This window comes from Balaenoptera physalus (assembly GCF_965194825.1).
Source record: "Balaenoptera physalus genome assembly, chromosome: 13".
NCBI classification, from domain to species: Eukaryota; Metazoa; Chordata; class Mammalia; order Artiodactyla; family Balaenopteridae; genus Balaenoptera; species Balaenoptera physalus.
The window spans coordinates 64,932,785-64,951,228 of record NC_138892.1 but is presented as its reverse complement, the minus strand read 5'-3'; the positions used below and the strand labels follow the sequence as shown (position 1 = coordinate 64,951,228).

The 18,444-nt window shown below is 35.5% G+C and overlaps 1 protein-coding gene across 4 annotated transcripts in view; it reads left to right on the top strand.

Annotated features, from left to right (window-relative positions):
- Positions 1–18,444, top strand: part of SPATS2 (spermatogenesis associated serine rich 2) — a 141,078-nt gene that overhangs the window by 93,163 nt on the left and 29,471 nt on the right. For all 4 annotated transcript variants that reach the window (XM_082421381.1, XM_082421382.1, XM_082421383.1 and 1 more), the window contains 3 exons: positions 7,416–7,495; positions 10,636–10,744; positions 11,874–11,923. In XM_082421381.1, the coding sequence (XP_082277507.1) occupies positions 7,416–7,495; positions 10,636–10,744; positions 11,874–11,923 (239 nt within the window). The remainder of the gene's footprint in view (positions 1–7,415; positions 7,496–10,635; positions 10,745–11,873; positions 11,924–18,444) is intronic.

The window sequence follows — 18,444 nt, the reverse complement described above, 5'->3', positions numbered from 1 at the left end:
CATCATGTCAATGAAAAAAAATACATAAACAATCTAAAACCATAAGTTTTTAGTTGTTAAATTCAAAGACACAAATGCATTAGCCCCTGTAAGAATCCTTAGACTTACTCCATGTCTGGGTTGAGCCCCCTCGATGCTTCTCTCTACTGTAAGCAGCCTGGAATTTGGGGGGACAGACTTTTCCATGAAGGAAACAATCTTCTCATTGATAATCAGATTGAATTCACTTTAGTACTTTCAAAGAGCCTTACTGTGCCTTAATAATATTAGCTCTGCTAAATCTTTTTAGGTAGGACCCTAAATAGTAAAGCTTTCAACAGTCTCCACCTTGGGCTTCCCTGGTGGCTCAGTGGTTAAGAATCTGCCTGCCAATACAGGGGACAGGGGTTCGAGCCCTGGTCTGGGAAGATCCCACGTGCCGTGGGGCAACTAAGCCCGTGGGCCACAACTACTGAGCCTGCGCTCTAGAAACAGCGAGCCAAAACTACTGAGCCCATGTGCCACAACTACTGAAGCCCGTGTGCCTAGAGCCTGTGCTCCGCAACAAGAGAAGCTACCGCAATGAGACGCCCATGCACCACAACAAAGAGTAGCCCTGCTCACCACAACTAGAGAAAGCCCACGCGCAGCAACGAAGACACAACGCAGCCAAAAAAAAAAAAAAAAAAACAACTCTACCTCAAAATAGTGTTATGGTGGGCATCTAGTATATGTATTTAGTACTGTGCAATTTAATAAGCTATGCATAGTTGCTGTCATTATTAGAGAGATTGTTTATTTTTACTGGTCTCTTGCACTAGACTATAAAACTCAGAGCAGGAACCATAGACGTCTTGTTTGCCAATGTATCCTCAATGCCTAGCTTGGCTCATGGTAGGTGCTTACCAAATATTTTTTGCAGAGATTAATTTGGAATCTCAGTAAGGGATCCTTACATTTAAAATTTTACATTAGAAAACAATGCTATTTTCTTTTTTTAACATTCTTTATAATTAGAACTTAAATTTTTTTTAATTGTGATAAAATTTACATGACATAAAATTTACTATTTTAACCATGTTTAAGTGTGCAGTTCAGTGGCATATTTTCACACTGCCGTGCAACCATCACCACTGTCCATCTCCACACTTTTCCAACTTGCAAAACTGAAACTCTGTTATCTATTCAACAAGATCTTGCATTCTCCCTTCCTCCCCAGCCCATAGCAACCACCATTCTACTTTCCCTTCTTTTAATTTGACTCTCTAGTCACCTCATATGAGTGGAATCATACAGTATTTGTCCTTTTGTAACTGACTTAATTCACTTAGCATAATATCTTCAAGCTTCATCCATGTTGTAGCATGTGTCAGAATTTTGTTCCTTTTTAATGCTGAATAATATTCCATTGTGTATATATATACACACCACATTTTCTTTATCCATTCATCTGATGATGGACATTTTGTTTCTTCTACCTTTTGGCTATTGTGAATAATGCTGGTATGAACATGGGTATACAAATATTGGGTTGGCCAAAAAGTTCGTTCAGTTTTAAGTAACCCTAAAAGACACATTTTTCATTTTCACCAAGAATTTTATTGAACAATGTATTCACTAACTGAATGAACTTTTTGGCCAACCCAATATTTGTTCAAGTTGCTGCTTTCAGTTTTTTGTGTGTATACCCAGATGTGGAATCGCTGTATCATATGATAATTCTATCTTTAATTATTGTATTTAAGGAGACATCATATAGCTTTCCATAGCAGCTATACCATTTTACATTCCCACCAGCAAGGTATGACGGTTCCAGTTTCTCCACATCCTCACCAGTACTGTTTTCTCTCTTCCTTTCTTCCTTTTCTCCCTCCTTTCCTTCCTTCCTTCCTTCCTGCCCGCCTGCCTGCCTTTCTTCCTTCCATCCTGAGAGTTGTGAATATAATCAGACCTTTTAACCAAATTAATTATGAAACATTGAATACAATATGGTCTTCAGGTTAAATTATAAATTAAAAACAGAATTAGACTATGTTTCAAAGTTTGTTGAGATATGTGTTCAATTACAAAGAAGACATACAGATAGATGGCCAACAGGTACATGAAAAGGTGCTTAACATCACTAATCAGGAAAATGCAATCAAAACCATAATGCGATATCACCTCACACCTGTTAGAATGGTTATTATCAAAAAGACAAGAAATAACAAGTGTTGGCCAGGATGTGGAAAAAAGGGAACTCTGTGCACTGTTAGTGGGAATGTAAATTGGTGCAGCCACTATGGAAAACAGTATGGAGGTTCCTCAGAATATTAAATATAGAACTACCATATGATCCAGCAATTCCACTTCTGGATATTTATCCAAAGAAAGCAAAAACATTAACTCAAAAAGACACATGTACCCCCATGTTCATTGTGGCATGATTTACAATAGTCAAGGTATGGAAACAACCTAAGTGTCTATTGATGGATGAATGGATAAAGAAAATGTGGTGTATATATACAATGGAATATTATTCAGCCATAAAAAAGAAAATCTTGCCATTTGTGACAACATGGATGGACCTTGAGGACATTATGCTAAGTGAAATAAGTCAGTGAAAGACAAACCGTATGATCTCACATACATGTGGGATCTAAAATTTGAAAATAAAAGAGCTCATAGATACAGAGAACAGATTGGTGGTTACCAAAGATGGGGGGTGGGGGGAAGACCAAATGGGTAAAGGGGGTCAAAAGGTACAAACTTCCAGTTATAAAATAAATAAGTCCTGGGAATGTAATGTACAGCATGGTGACTATAGTTAATAATACCGTATTGCTTGTTTGAAAGTTGCTGAGAGAGTGTATCTTAAAAGTTCTTATCACAAGAAAAAAATTCTAACTATGTATGGTGATGGATGTTAACTAGACTTATTGTGGCGATCATTTCACAATATATACAAATATCAAATCATTATGCTATATACCTGAAACTACGTAATATAATGTTACATATATGTGTCAATTATACCTCAATTAAAAAAAAAACTTGCTCAAGTCTGGTTTGATATATGTGACAGTCAGATATTTCTATGTTGTCCTCATTGAAATAACTTTTGCCTTATTTTTGAAGCCAGTGAAAACAATAACAAAGCCTGTAATATTTACAAATATGTCAGTGATACTGTAAATAGCATACTTTTTCCAAAATGTTCCTAAATGTGTGCTATTTGAAATAATTCCAAGAAACCTGTGAGATGGTTCCTGATAGAATGAAATAAATGATAATAAGAAAGCTCAGTGTCAAGGGTTCCTCATATCCTTTATGAATCTTGCCTGAGTATAGTATTTAACTTCATTTTTTTTTCTTTAAAAATTTATTTCTAAAGAAAAAAAATTTATTTCTGATAGAGTATACATGACCTTCTATCATAGAGTAGTTATAAAAGGATGAGATCCTGCCTTATTTCCTACCAATGGAATTAAGTAAATCTTAGGCTTTCTTTGCACGAAAAAATAAGAGAATTGTTAAATCACTAAATGTTGTTGGCGGGAATTAAAAATGACTTTCCCTATCATGTTGAGAGGCACTTAAGCTCCAGTTCATTGAAGCAGGGTTTTGAATCTACTTGAGTTGTTGGTTTAAGTAAAAAGAGGCAATATTAGCTGGTGAATAGACAAGTTAAGATGTTAAATTATTGCTGCCCTTTTTGGCGAACTCATGATTTAGAATATAAATACAAAATGGGCATTTGTGCCCTGGGAGGCTGACCTGTACAGACTACAGGTCAGACTACAGGTTTCTTGCCGTCGGGCTTCTGGTTGAGTTTGGCTATTGGGCAGCATAGACAGGAGACCAGAGGCAAGGAGGAGAGTGAGGTAGGAGTATCTGTTCCCCCAGTCTTTCCCTGAGGGGTCACTGTGGGCTTACTGTGTCCTTTGCCTAAAGGACTATTATCCTATGGCTGTCTCCACACCAGATGAAACAAAGATGAAAGAGCCTGCTCTCTCTGGGTTCCAGTAATTGCTCCCTCCTTACCTTCTTCAACACCTCCAGTAGCAATATACATTGCTATTATTAGCCAAGGAGTACTGTGCTGTATCTTGTGGTTTCCCTACTCCCTACCAGCACCTTCGAAAATAGTCCCTTCATTAAACTCTCTTCAGATTTCCCAGTCTAAGTGTGCTGTTTGTTTCCTGCTGGGATCCTGACTGAAATAGCTGCTTTATGTATTTTTTTTTAACGTCTTTAATTGGAGTATAATTGCTTTACAATGGTGTGTTAGTTTCTGCTTTGTAACAAAGTGAATCAGCTATACATATACATATATCCCCATATCTCCTCCCTCTCGCGTCTCCCTCCCTCCCTATCCCACCCCTCTAGGTGGTCGCAAAGCACCTAGCTGATCTCCCAGTGCTATGTGGCTGCTTCCCACTAGCTATAGGTTTTACATTTGGTAGTGTATATATGTCCATGCCACTCTCTCACTTCGTCCCAGCTTACCCTTCCCCCTCCCCATGTCCTCAAGTCCATTCTCTACGTCTGCGTCTTTATTCCTGTCCTGCCCCTAGGTTCTTATGCTTTATGTATTTTTAATCATTATCCCAACTGGTATGCCAAACAAACCCTAATAATACTTATGCTAATTTGAGGGGGCAGTAACTGAAGGTGTTTGCAGAACTACCCTTTGTTTTCCTTGCACTTGGTTTCATCCAGCATGTTGTTAAAGGAAAAAAAATAAAAAGTGTTAGATGATGAAGAAGTTAGAAATACCAATAGTTCATTTAAATATAGATTCCAAAATGCTGTTTTACCTTAAGTATCCCCTCTTTTCCCTAAAAGAGATTGGTGGTTTGATTCCTTAATAAGATTACTGATGTCCTTTGTATCATCTCAGAGCTCATTAATGTGTCTTTGGGAGAGAGTACAGTTGACCCTTGAACAACACGGGGGTTAGGGGTGCTGACCCCTGAGTGCAGTGGAAAATCCTTACAATTGGGCCTCAGTGTCCACAGTTCTGCATCTATGGATCCAACCAACCGCAGATTGTGTAGTACTGTAGTATTTACTGTTGAAAAAAATCTGCGTATAAGTAGCTCCAGGTGGTTGAAACCCATGTTGTTCAAGGGTCATCTGTACTTACAACAGTCAGGTTATATCATCTGGATAACCTAAAGCAATTCTGAGAAGGTTGCTGGGTAGTATTTTGGCTGTATAAGATTTTTATCTGTACTGTGTCTCTTTTCAATTAATAAAGATAATTGGGAGTTAACCATATTATGTCATCATCTGGAAAACTCAGGCTTTAAATACTGAGTTTGTGTAAATGTGACCTGATTTTTCATTCGGGGAACAATCATGATATTGCCAATATTACAGAGGTTAAATCTAAATTAATTCACAGTTCAATGGTAATTGGCAAACACAGTTTCTCTTTGAATGACATAGGCTCTATTCATATCCTCTTTTCCACTTTTAGTACCAAAATATTGTTATCATTCTAACTTATAAATTATCAGTCTTCCATAGCAACTAGGAGGTATTTTAAAACACAGGATAACAATTGAGCTGTAAAAGAGGCTTTAATTAACTGGGACAAAGTGAGAGAGTGGCATGTACATATATACACTACCAAATGTAAAACCGGTAGCTAGTGGGAAGCAGCCCCGTAGCACAGGGAGATCAGCTCAGTGCTTTGTGACCACCTAGAGGGGTGGGATAGGGAGGGAGGGAGGGAGACGCAAGAGGGAAGGGATATGGGGATATATGTATGTGTATAGCTGATACACTTCGTTATAAAGCAGAACCTAACACACCATTGTAAAGCAATTATACTCCAATAAAGATGTTTAAAAAAATTAAAAATTAAAAAAAAATCTGAAATAATAGTAAAAGAATTTGGAAAGTGCACTAGAATATTACTGTATTTTTTATACCCCCATCTTATTCCGTTCAGACTGCTGTAACAAAATACCACAGACTGGGTAGCTTATAAACAACAGAAATTTACTTCTCACAGTTCTAGAGTCTGGAAATCTGAGATCAGAGTGCCAGCATGGTCTGGTAAGGGCCTTCTTCTGGGTTTCAGACTTCTCATTGTGTCCTCACATGGTGGCAGGGGCTAGAGAGCTCTGTAGAATCTTTTTTATAAGAGCACTTATCCTGGGACTTCCCTGGTGGTCCAGTGGTTAAGAATCCGCTTTCCAATGCAGGGGACGCGGGTTCAAACCCTGGTCAGAGAACTAAGATCCCACATGCCGTGGGGCAACTAAGCCCACGCGCCACAACTACTGAGCCCTCACACTCTGGAGCCCGCACTCCGCAAGGAAGAGCCCACCGCAGCCACATAAGTAAATAAAATTAAAAAAAAAAAAAAAAAGAGCACTAATCCCATTCATGAGGACTCCACCTCCAAAGGCCTCACCTACTAATACCATCACTGTAGGATTTCATATATGAATTTGGAGGGGAGAACACAAACATTCAGACCACAGCAACCCCTTTTCTCAAAATTTCCCCTTTTACTTGCTTTGTTGAAATTCTAACCCCCAAGCTACTCCCAAGTATGGTTCATGGATCTGCAATGTTGATACCACTTGGGAGTAAAAACCTCAGGCCACACGCCAGACTCCTGAGTCAGAACCTGCGTTTTAACTGGCGATTTCCCCAGATGTTAAGTATACACATCAGAATTTGAGAAGCACTCTAACCATGTCCTAGGATCGCATCTCCTTAGATTAAAACAAAGTTGTCAAGTGTTAAAGCTGAGGTAATTTGTTGATCATATAGTCACGGGTAAAGAAACTGATTAAATTCATAGATAGCCTTTTCTTTATATGTGCAGGGAAGCCAAACTCTTTTCTGTAATTACTTACATTGAACTAAGTTTTCCCATTTGTGCTGGTAATGTAAACTCAGGTACATTGCTTTATCAAGTATTATATTGGGAACACAAACAAATGTATTCATGGAGTTCATAGTCAAAGAACATGGTGTGTGTGTGTTGCAGTCTGGAAGATGGAAAGTACTTTTATGTGTTGTTGTTATTATTAATGCCACAGAGGCTCTCATTCTCACATTTTCATAGTTGTTAGTATTAAATTTTACCTTGAGGAGCTATTTACTTACAACATTTTTAGAGGGTCTTTTAAATTAAGATAGGATAGTTAACAAAGATACCAAGGATTACTGGACAGTCTAATATAGGTGATGTACTTAGTGTTTTTCTCAAGCTGTGACAGTTTCTATTAAAATCAAATTAATTTTATAATTTTAATGCAAATGTAGTTATCAGTTATCTATATAATAGAATTTGCAAAATAACAACTAACTTCTTGTTAGCTGTTTATGGGAGAAAAGCAGCTAGTATTGACCCTTCCATTTTGCGGGATGGATTATATGTTAGCTTTGGACCATGTTGAATATATATTTTTTCCTTCTCATTGTTTCAGATTCATCAGGATTCATTTTTGATTTGCAGTCCAATACTGTACTGGCCCAGGGAGGAGTTTTTGAGAACATGAAAGAGAAGGTATGACTAGTTACTGTGGATAAGAAACTTGAATGTTTTGTTAAAATTTAGGTACTAATAAAATCAATGGCTATAAAAACTCATTAAGAAAGTGAAATTTGAAGAACAAAACTGTATGAATGCCACTGTATATCAGAGAGTAACCACCATGAAGGTTTTGAGGAATCAGAGCATATACGTGCAATTTGCCTTGCATGTATACATATACATATATTTATTCTAAATTCTCTTGAAGGCATCTTAATATTAATTAATTAATATTATAACAATATTTATATGGCTAAGTGTGTATCTCATTTAGCAACATTCTTTAAAGAACAATCTGAGTAGGATCTTCCCTTTTTCTTTTTTAAGACAACCCAATTTTTATTTTTTGATTTTTATTTATTTTTTTATTTATTTGGCTGTGCCAGGTCTTAGTTGCAGCACGTGGGATCTTCGTCACGGCACATGGGGTCTTTTAGTTGCAACATGCGGACTTTTAGTTGCGACATGCATGTGGGATCTAGTTCCCTGCCCAGGGATCGAACCCGGGCCCCCTGCATTGGGAGCGTGGTGTCTTAACCACTGGGCCACCAGGGAAGTCCCAGGATCTACCCGTTCACTTGAAGAGGATTTTTAAGTCCCGGAGACTTTAGAGCAAGAAGAGAAATAAATTTTCTAAGTAATACACCTTTGGAAGAAAAGGTTGTTTTTAGTAATAGAACCCTTAATGAGCTATACTGAGAAAAACATTTAAAAAAAAGCTTTATGTGTGTTCTCTGTCTTATTTAAAAAGTATATTGTTGATTATGGAGTCATAGATATATATTGGTTCATTAATATAAACACATTCACATTTTAAGTTATCAGAATTTTACCTTTATCATTGAATCTGTTATTTTTGCCTGAAGCCCATTTTCTAGTGATCAGTGCTAAATTTTTTGCTCATTTCAAAAATGTATATTACAAATTTGCCCTCTTTGTATTATAGATTATATACCCTCCCATTTGTATGGTTTTAAACCATATCATTTTTCAATTAAGCCTGAAACAAAAAAAGTATAGAATGATATGAAAGCAAGTGTACTAAGAAAGACTTAGGTTCTAATACAGATTCTGCTACTTGAACAAGATACTTTGCTTCTCTTCGTCTATAAATGGACTTCCTTTTCAAGCAGTATGGCTGACTAGATACCCTGAAAACATTTCTAATATACAGTGCTTACCAATACAGAATGAAAAATAACATACATCATTTTAAATGCATAGCTGGGGAATTCCCTGGCAGTCCAGTGGTTAGGACTCTGCACTTTCATTGCAGAGGGCCTGGGTTTGATCCCTGGTCGGGGAACTAAGATCCTGCAAGCCACATGGCACGCCAAAAAAACAAACCTTTTAATACTATATTTGAACTTTTATTATTATATATGAACTTATGTTGTAAGAAACAAAATTTCCTAGCTCTATCCACTGAAAGGACCTAGAAATAATGACTCCCTGGTAGCAATAAACACACCTAGCTCTTAGATCTTGGTTTCTAACTACCACTTTCTACCAAAAAGAATCAGGTCTTCTTGAAGAAATAACCAATTTCACATTGTGCAGTAAGACAAGAAATGAAAATTATAAGGATTAGAAAGGAAGAAAAAAAAACTGCCATTATTTATAGACAATACTGTTGTGTACATAGAAAAACCAAGAAAGCAACAAATTATTAGGAATAATGAAGTCATCAAAATAGCTGGATATAAAATCGATATACAAAAATGAAAACAGAATATGAAATTATTGTAAAGTATATATTTTTAATCTCAAAAGATATAAAATACCTTAGGAATAACTGACAAAATTGGAATTCCCTGTCTTAAAGGGAAATTTGGCATTTCTAATGAAATTGTAGATGCCCTACGGTTCAGGAATTCTACTAGTGGTTATATACAATAGAGGCATCCTCTCACTGTTCACAGAAGACCCTTTTGGTTTTTTGTTGTTTTTTTTTTTTAACAATTTGCTAAACATTGTCATAGGCACTGAGTATTCAGCAAGTAAGCATAAGCATAGGAATACTTATTATAACATTTTTCATAGTAGCCAAACATTGGAAAGAACGTAAATGTCCATCAACAGGAGAATGAATAAATTGACTATATTCATACAATGGAAATGCTATGTAGCAGTTAAAATAAATGAATAAGATCCATTTATCAACATGAAAAATAAACCTAAAAAAAATTGTTACATGAAAAAGCAAATTGAATATAGACATGTACGATATGATAATATTTATGTAATGCAAAACAGTAATATGTATTACCTGTGGATACATACATACATCATAAAAGTACAAAAACATGTATCAAAATAACACCAAATTCAAGGTAGAGATCTCTGTGGAGAGGAGGGAAATGGGATTTAGGAGAGACTTCATGGGCACTTCAGTTGCATATATTTTATTTTATTAAACTGGCTGTCATATAGTGAGTGTTCATTATGTTTTATATGCCTGAAATTATAATAATTTAAATTATCTTTAAGCATTATTATACAATTAAATGATATGAAGTAAATGCTTTGAAAAATGCTATACAAAAATCTGTTATTGTTGGTAGCTTGTTAAACTTCCCACCTTTCTCTATAGTTTGCTAAAAATGAGGAAATGTTGATGCTAAATTAATACCTGATACCTAAATTAAACAACCCTTTCTTGAAATAAAATCTGGCACAAATCTTCTTTTTAAATTAATTAATTAGGTTGCACTGGGTCTTAGTTGCGGCATGCGGGCTCCTTAGTTGTGACATGCGAACTCTTAGTTGCAACAAGCATGTGGGATCTAGTTCCCTGACCAGGGATCGAACCTGGGCCCCCTGCGTTGGGAGCGTGGTGTCTTAACCACTGTGCCACCAGGGAAATCCCCTGGCACAAATCTGTTTCTAGAAATGTTCTGCTTTTCTAAGTTTTGAAATTAATTTTTATGTACTGTTATCACTCATCTATTAATCATTCCCAGTGAGTTGGTTGTATGTACTCATGCTGACACTAAAGAGTGATATATCTTGTTAAAAATGAAATGGTACCTTTTCTGTTATTCTCTGTATTAGATCTCAGTTTCCAACGACCTACTGATATTAGAATTAAATGAACTTGTCTTCTTTTCCAGATAAATGCAGTACGTGCAATAGTTCCCAATAAGAGTAACAATGAAATTATCCTGGTTTTGCAGCACTTTGATAATTGTGTGGACAAAACAGTACAAGCATTCATGGAAGGTAATCCTAGCTCAATATTTTTATAAGTTTGTATTTGTTCAAATAGAAGTTGCTTCAGCATTCTATAACATTCATTCAGCAATCTGGTGTTTCATAGATGATATAGCAGACGCCATGATAACATAACATACCATGCCATTTTTAAAGATATCTCTTAAAGCTCCCTATTTCAGCCCTAGAAGTAATTCGTTCATAAGCTATATAATACCTGGAATAAGAGACAAGCTGAGAAGACTCCATCATTTTATTCAGAACGTTCTCTAATGGCAGTTAAGAAGAAATTAGGTGGCCAGTGGTATAAGGGACTTGATTGGAGTTGGGTTTACTAAGAATTTAAGAAACAATGACAAAGTAGTGGTCCAGTAGCTCAGCCACAGATGGCAGATTCAGGGACTCAACATTCTTTTTCAGGCTCCAGTACCATTTAGTTTGGCTCTGGCAAGTGATTCAAATATATGGGTTTGAGTGTCCTTATCTACCATACAAAAAATGGTAGGCTTAGCCAAGCCTTCTGATTTATAGAGTTGAGGAGTGTTTTACAAACTTCTTTCCATATAACTTGTTTGGGAAAAAATGCCTAAAGCTATCGCATCATTGAACAGTGACAGCGACATCAGAATAGGTCTCACTGTTTCTATTTTTCTGAATTTACCAGTATAGAATAAACATGTCCAAATACTGTAAGGTTTTTCTTCATCTTCATCTGTTTTCTTTATAATGTTAATATTTGGGTCTAAGGTAGTATACAGTTCTCTCTGAAACAGTGTAGCTAAGGTGGTGTGTAATCTTCTGGAGGAGAGAGGATACCATACTTGGGCTGAAACCAGTCATCTTTGTATTCGGTCAAAGATATATAAATAAAAGAATCTTTAAAATGGTCAGGCTACATTAGTCTCTTCTTGGAAGAACTTACTGAGGAAATTGAATGGAGAAGGGGGATCTAAATGGGCAGGTATTCTAAAAGGTAAGCATGATATGATTATCTCATTACATTAGCTTAGAGACTTGAACCTTAACTTTTCCTATTGGGAACTTTGGAGATTTTCCAGCAGTTACAAAATTCAGGGACACTAATTTCTGCTTGAGCATGCATGTGGTAGAAAAAATATGTAATTGGTTTCTCTTACAGGTAGTGCCAGTGAAGTACTCAAAGAATGGACAGTAACAGGCAAGAAAAAGGTAAAAATGAATTAAATTTAGAAGTCTGATATCGGTATTTATATTATAAAAAAATTTAGGCTCTGCAAAAATATTTGAAAGATTTACATATGCATCTTCAGTTTACCTGGTTAAGAAAAGTTTTCTTCTATGACACTGAAACACAGCTATGTACATAGAATACCACACAATCTCCTCCATGTGATTTTAGGCAGGAAGCAGAATGACTCTGCCATGGTACAATTGCGGAGGGTATTAATATTATTAATATTAATATTAGGCAGGGATGAAACTAGAGAGCATGTCAAGGGAAGCAGAGCTCCTCTAGAGAAAGTGATCTAGTCCAGCGGTTTTCAACATAATTCATATCATAGGTCAGTTAAAATAGTTCAGATTTTTAGGTCAGACCACTTGTGTTGTAATCTCTGATACTAATGAGCTTTGGCGTAAAGCCTAAAGAGGGGCTTTGCTACTATTAGCTATGCAGAGGGGTCTGATGGTCCAGTTCAGGGAGGTAGAAGGCACTTGGGCTGTGGAGTCAGTCAAAACTGGATTTATATCCTTTTTCACTACTTACTGGCTTTATTTCCTGGGAATATTGTTTAACCTTAGTGTGCCTTAGTTTGCTTATCTCTAAAATAGGAAAATAATGTTAACAAATGCAAGTACTTAATACAGTGTCTAACATATTAGTTCTCCTTATCCACTTAAAACCAAAATGCTTTCCCCAAAGGATACTAGCTGGCCTCAGAATGCTTCCCATAGCTCTTTACTCTAAATCTGGTTTCTTTAGGAAGTGCTTGAAGTGTGAATTTCAATCAAGTATCTCTATGAAATCTCTTTAGGGTCTATATTAGGTTAGTGCTGGAGTTCTGGAATACTTTCTTGATGACTCCACATCACTTCATTAGGAGTTCTGTTAAGTCTTGATTAAACCAGGCTTGACCTCAATGACCCTTGAGAATTTTTTCCAAGAAGAACTTAATACTACTATAGATTCCCCTGAAGCGCTCCATACCTGTAGCTTTGAATATTTGCTTAACTTCTTCCCATTGCTTTCACCTAACGTGAGTGTGTGTTCTGGAGAACAGCAGCTTATTAATTTATTGGCCCAGGATAATAGGTTATTAGTGATGTGAGATATGCATGAAGCTGGAAAAGTATGTGTTGGAGACATAAATTTCTTAAAATTTGGAGAAAGAAAAATGGCTTCAGTTTGGCAGTCCCAAACACCCAAATCTAGTTCAGTTAACTGCTGGGATTAGTTCAACAGGATGTGACCATGAACAGTTACTGGGACAGGTATTATATACATAGGACAGTGATATGAAAACTTAGCCAGTTCACATGGGAGAAAGTATTTAAGAGAAAGAGAGATGAGAGCTGTGGAGAGGAAAAAATTATATCTAGCGTTACAGTAGTATTCCTGTTAGGGCTGTGAAAGGGGTTTAGGGTAAAATTAATTCAGTCATGTCAGTCTAGCCTTAGAAATAGAATTAAGTATTTCTAGTAGAGCTGTGGTTTGACAAAATAAAAGGTAAAGGATTTTTGTTTGTTTTAATTTTAGTATTTGCATAGGTAATATATTCATGTGGCTCGAAATTCAAAGCTATAGAAGTGAATATACTGAAACATCTTTATCCCTGGGGATAGTTCCCAGCCATTTGGTTCCACACACCAGAGGCAAACTGTATTATCAATTTCTTATGTATCTTATGGGATATTTTATGCATATATATAAGCAAATATGAATATATATTCTCCTCTTTGCTTGCTCCTTTTTCATGTAATATATCTTGGAGCTTATTCCATGCCAATATATAAAGAGCTTTCGTGGTTTTTTTATGAGTGTATACTCGTCCTACTGTTTAGATGTACCATAACTTACGTAACCGTTCCTTTATTGACCAACATTTGGGTTGTTTGCAATCCTTCGCTGATATTAACAATACTTCAGTGAATAACCTTGTACATGTATTACTTTGCATGTGTTAGTGTCACCTAGGATAAACTCCTAGAAGTGGAATTGCTGGGTCAAAGTGTATATGTATTTGTAGTTTTGATAAGTATTACCAGATTGCTATAGAGAGAGTACCACTTTGCACTCCCACAAGTGATATATGAAAATGCCTGTTTCTTTATACCCTCAACCCTACAGTGTTCTGAAACATTTTGAACTTCGCTAATCCAATAGCTGAAAAATGATATTATAGTGCAGTTTTTTTCCAAATGTTTTTTTACTGTGGTAAAGTACACATAAAATTTACCATCTTAACCATTCCAGATCTCTCTCTCTCCTTTTCTTTTTTGTTTTTGTTTTTGTTTTTGGCTTTTATTCTAAGTCAATATCTGGACTAATATGCCAACGAAGGGTTTATATTTTACTTCTTTTTTTAAAAAAATTGAGGTAACATACCGGATTGACATATACATACTACTATATATAAAATAGATAACTAATAAGAACCTACTGTATAGCACAGGGAACTCTACTCAATACTCTGTAATGACCTATGTGGCAATAGAATCTAAAAAAGAGTGGCTATATGTATATGTATAACTGATTAACTTTGCTGTACAGCAGAAACGAACACAACTTTGTAAATCAACTATACTCCAATAAAAATTAATTTTAAAAAATTGAGGTATAATTGACACATAAAATTATATTAGTTTGAGGTGTACAATATAATGATTCAGTATTTATATGTATTGTGAAATGATCACCACAATAAGTCTAGTTAATATTCAGCACCATAATGGTATCAAAAAAATTTTTTTTGTCATGATGAGAACTCTTAAGATCTACTCTTAGCATCTTTCAAATATACATCTCCAGAACTCCTTTCATTTTATAAAACTGAAACTCTATACTTATTAAAAAGTAACTCTCATTCCCACCTCCCTTCTGCCCCTGGCAACCACCACTCTACTTTCTGTCTCTATGATTTTGACTACTTTAGATAACTCATATAAGTGAAATCATACAGTAATTGTCTTTTTGTGACTAGCTTATTCAATTAGCATAATGTTCTCAAGTTTCATCCATGTTATAGCATATTAGAGAATTTCCTTCCTTTTAAAGGCTGAATTATATTCCATTGTATGTATGTATCATATTTTGTTTATCCATTCATCCATCAGTGGACACTTGGGTTGCTTCCATATTTTAGCTGTTGTGAATAAATGGATGTACAAATATGTCTTCGAGACCCTGCTTTCAGGTCTTTGGGGTATATAGCCAAAAACGGAATTGTTGGATCATGATAATTGTAATTTTTTGAGGAACCACAGCAGCTGTACCATTTTATATACCTACCAGCAGTGCACAAGAGTCCCAGTTTATCAACAGCCTAACACTTGTTTTCTGTTTTTTCTGATAATAGCCATTCTAATGAGTATGAGATTATATCTCATTGTAGTTTTGATTTTCATTTCCCTTATGATTAGTGACACTGAGCATTTTCATGTGTTTGACCATTTGTATATCTTCTTTGGAGAAATGTCTATTCAAGTCCTTTGCCTATTTTTTAATCAGGTGGTTTTTGTTGTTGTTGTTGTTGAGTTTAAGTTCTCTATATATTCTGTATATTAATCCCTTAGATATATGATTTGCAAATATCTTCTCACATTCTGTGTGTTGCCTTTTTTCTCATGAAGTCCAATTTGTCTGTTTTTTTTCTTTTGTTAACTGTGCCTTTGATGTCATATCCAAGAAATCATTGCCAAATCCAGTATTGTGAAGCTTTTGTCCTACATCATTTTCTTCTAACAGTTTTATTGTTTTAGGTCTTACATTTAAATGTTTGATCCATTTTGAGTTAATTTTTGTATAATGTTTTAGGTAAAGGTCCAACTTTATTCTTTTACACGTGGACATTCCAGTTTCCCCAGCATTATTTGTTGAAAAGACTGTCGTTTTCCCATTGAGTGGTTTTGGCACCCTTGTCAAAAATCATTTAGGCATATAGCATATATATGAGAGTTTATTTCTGGGCTCTCTATTCTATTCCGTTGGCCTATATGTTTGTCTTTTTTTTTTTTTCTTTTTCTTTCCTTTTTTAAGTTTTTTGGCCATGCTGTGCGGCACGTAGCATCTTAGTTCTCTGACCAGGGATCGAACTCGCTCCCCCTACAGTGAAAGGGCAGAGTCTTAACCACTGGACCTCCAGGGAAGTCCCTATATGTCTGTCTTTATACCAGTACTACACTGTTTTGATTATTGTAGCTTTGTAGTAAGTTTTGAAATCAAGTTGTGTAAGTCTTCATGTTTTGTTCCTCTTTTTCTTTTTTTAAAAAATTTTTATTGAAATGTAGTTGATTTACAGTGTTGTGTTAATTTCAGGCATATAGCAAAGTGATTCAGTTATACACACACACACATACACTTTTTTAGATTCTTTTCAATTGTAGGTTATTACAAGATATTGAGTATAGTTCCCTGTCCTTGTTGGTTATCTATTTTATATATAGTCGTGTATATATTTTAAGCCCAAACTTCTGATTTATCCCTCCCCGCCCCCACACCTTTCCCCTTTGGTGACCGTAAGTTTGTTTTCTATGTCTGTGAGTCTGTTTCTGTTTTGTAAATAAGTTCATTTGTATCATTTTTTTAGATTCCACATATAAGAGATATCATATGATATTTGTCCTTCTCTGTCTGACTTCACTTAGTATGATAATCTCTAGGTCCTCTTTTTCAAGATTGTTTTGGTCCCTTGAGATTCCATATGAATTTTAAGATGGGTTTTTCTATTTCTGCAAAAAATATCATTGGGATTTTGATATGGATTGCACTGAATCTGTAGATCACTTTGGGTACTACTGACATTTTAATATTAAGTCTTCCAGTTCATGAACATGTAATGTGTTTCCATTTATTTATGTCTTCTTTAATTTCTGTCCACAGTGTTTTATAGTTTTCATTGTACAAGTCTTTCACTTCCTTGGGTTAAGTTAATTCCTAAGTATTTTATTCATTTTGATGCTATTGTAAATTGACTTATTTTGTAATTTACTTTTTAGATTGTTAGTTCATGTATTGAAGTACAACTGATTTTTTTTATTTTTGGATTCTTTGGTCCCGCCCCCACTTCTTATTTTTATTTTTTTATTTTTTAAATTTTTAATTTTTAAATATTTATTTATTTATTCATTTATTTATTAGGCTGCATTGGGTCTTAGTTGTGGCATGCAGGATCTTCGTTGCAGCACATGGGATCTTTCATTGCGGCGCGCAGGCTCTTCATTGTGGTGTGCGGGCTTCTCTCTAGTTGTGGTGTGTGGGCTCCAGAGCACGTGGGCTCAGTAGTCGCAGTGTACGGGCTTAGTTGCCTCACAGCATGTAGGATCTTAGTTTCTTGACCAGGGGTCGAACCCGCGTCCCCTGCATTGGAAGGTAGATTCTTAACCACTGGACCACGAGGGAAGTCCCCCGAAGTACAACTGATTTTTGTGTGTTGACTTTGTATCCTGCTGCTTTGCTGAATTTATCTATTTGTTCTAACTGTGTGTGTGTGTGTGTGTCTGTGTGTGTGTGTGTGTGTGTGTGTGTAATCTTTAGCGTTTTCTACATATAAGATCATATCATCTGCAAACATATTTTACTTTTTCCTTTCCCACTTAGATGCCTTTTATTTCTTTTTCTTTCCTAATTGCCCTGGCTATAACTTTCAGTACTGTGTGGAATAGAAGTGGCAAAAGTGGGCATTCTTACCTTGTTCCTGATCTTTGAGGAAAAGCTCTAGTCTTTGACCATTGTTCACTGTGGGTTTTCATATATGGCTTTTATTATTTTGAAGTAGGTTTCTTCTAATCCCCATTTTTTAGTGTTTTTATCATAAGAAGGTATTGAATTTTGTCACATATTTTTTCTGCATCAATTAAGATGATCATGTGGGTTTTTTTTTCCCTTTATTCTGTTAATATGGTGTATTACATTGATCGATTTCCTTAAGTTGAACCATTCTTGTGTTCAAGGAATAAATCCTACTTGGTAATGGTGTATAATCCTTTTAGTATGCTGCTGAATTTGATTTGGTACTGTTTTGTTGAGAATTTTTGCATCAATGTTCATAAGGGATATTGCTTTGTAGTGTTTTTGTCTGGCTAAGTATCAGTGTAATGCTGGCCTCATAGAAAGAGTTAGATAATGTTCCCTTCTCTTCAGCCATTTTTTGTTTTGTTTTGTTTTTGTTTTTTAAAGTTTGACAAGAGTAAGTGTTTGGTAGAATTCACTAGTAAAGCCATTGGGTCCAGCGCTTTTCTTTGTCAGGAAATTTTGGATTACTGATTCAATCTCCTTACTAGTTGGATTTTCTGTTTCTTCATGATTTAGTATTGGTAGGTTTTGTGTTTCTAGGAATTTAAACATTTCATCTAGGTTATACAATTTGTTGGTGTACAATTGTTCATAGTATTTTCTTAGAATCCTTTTTATTTCCATAGAATTGGTAGTAATGTACCCACTTCCATTTCTTATTTTAATAATTTGAATCTTCCCTCTTTTTTTCTTAGTCCATCTAGCTAAATGTTTGTCAATT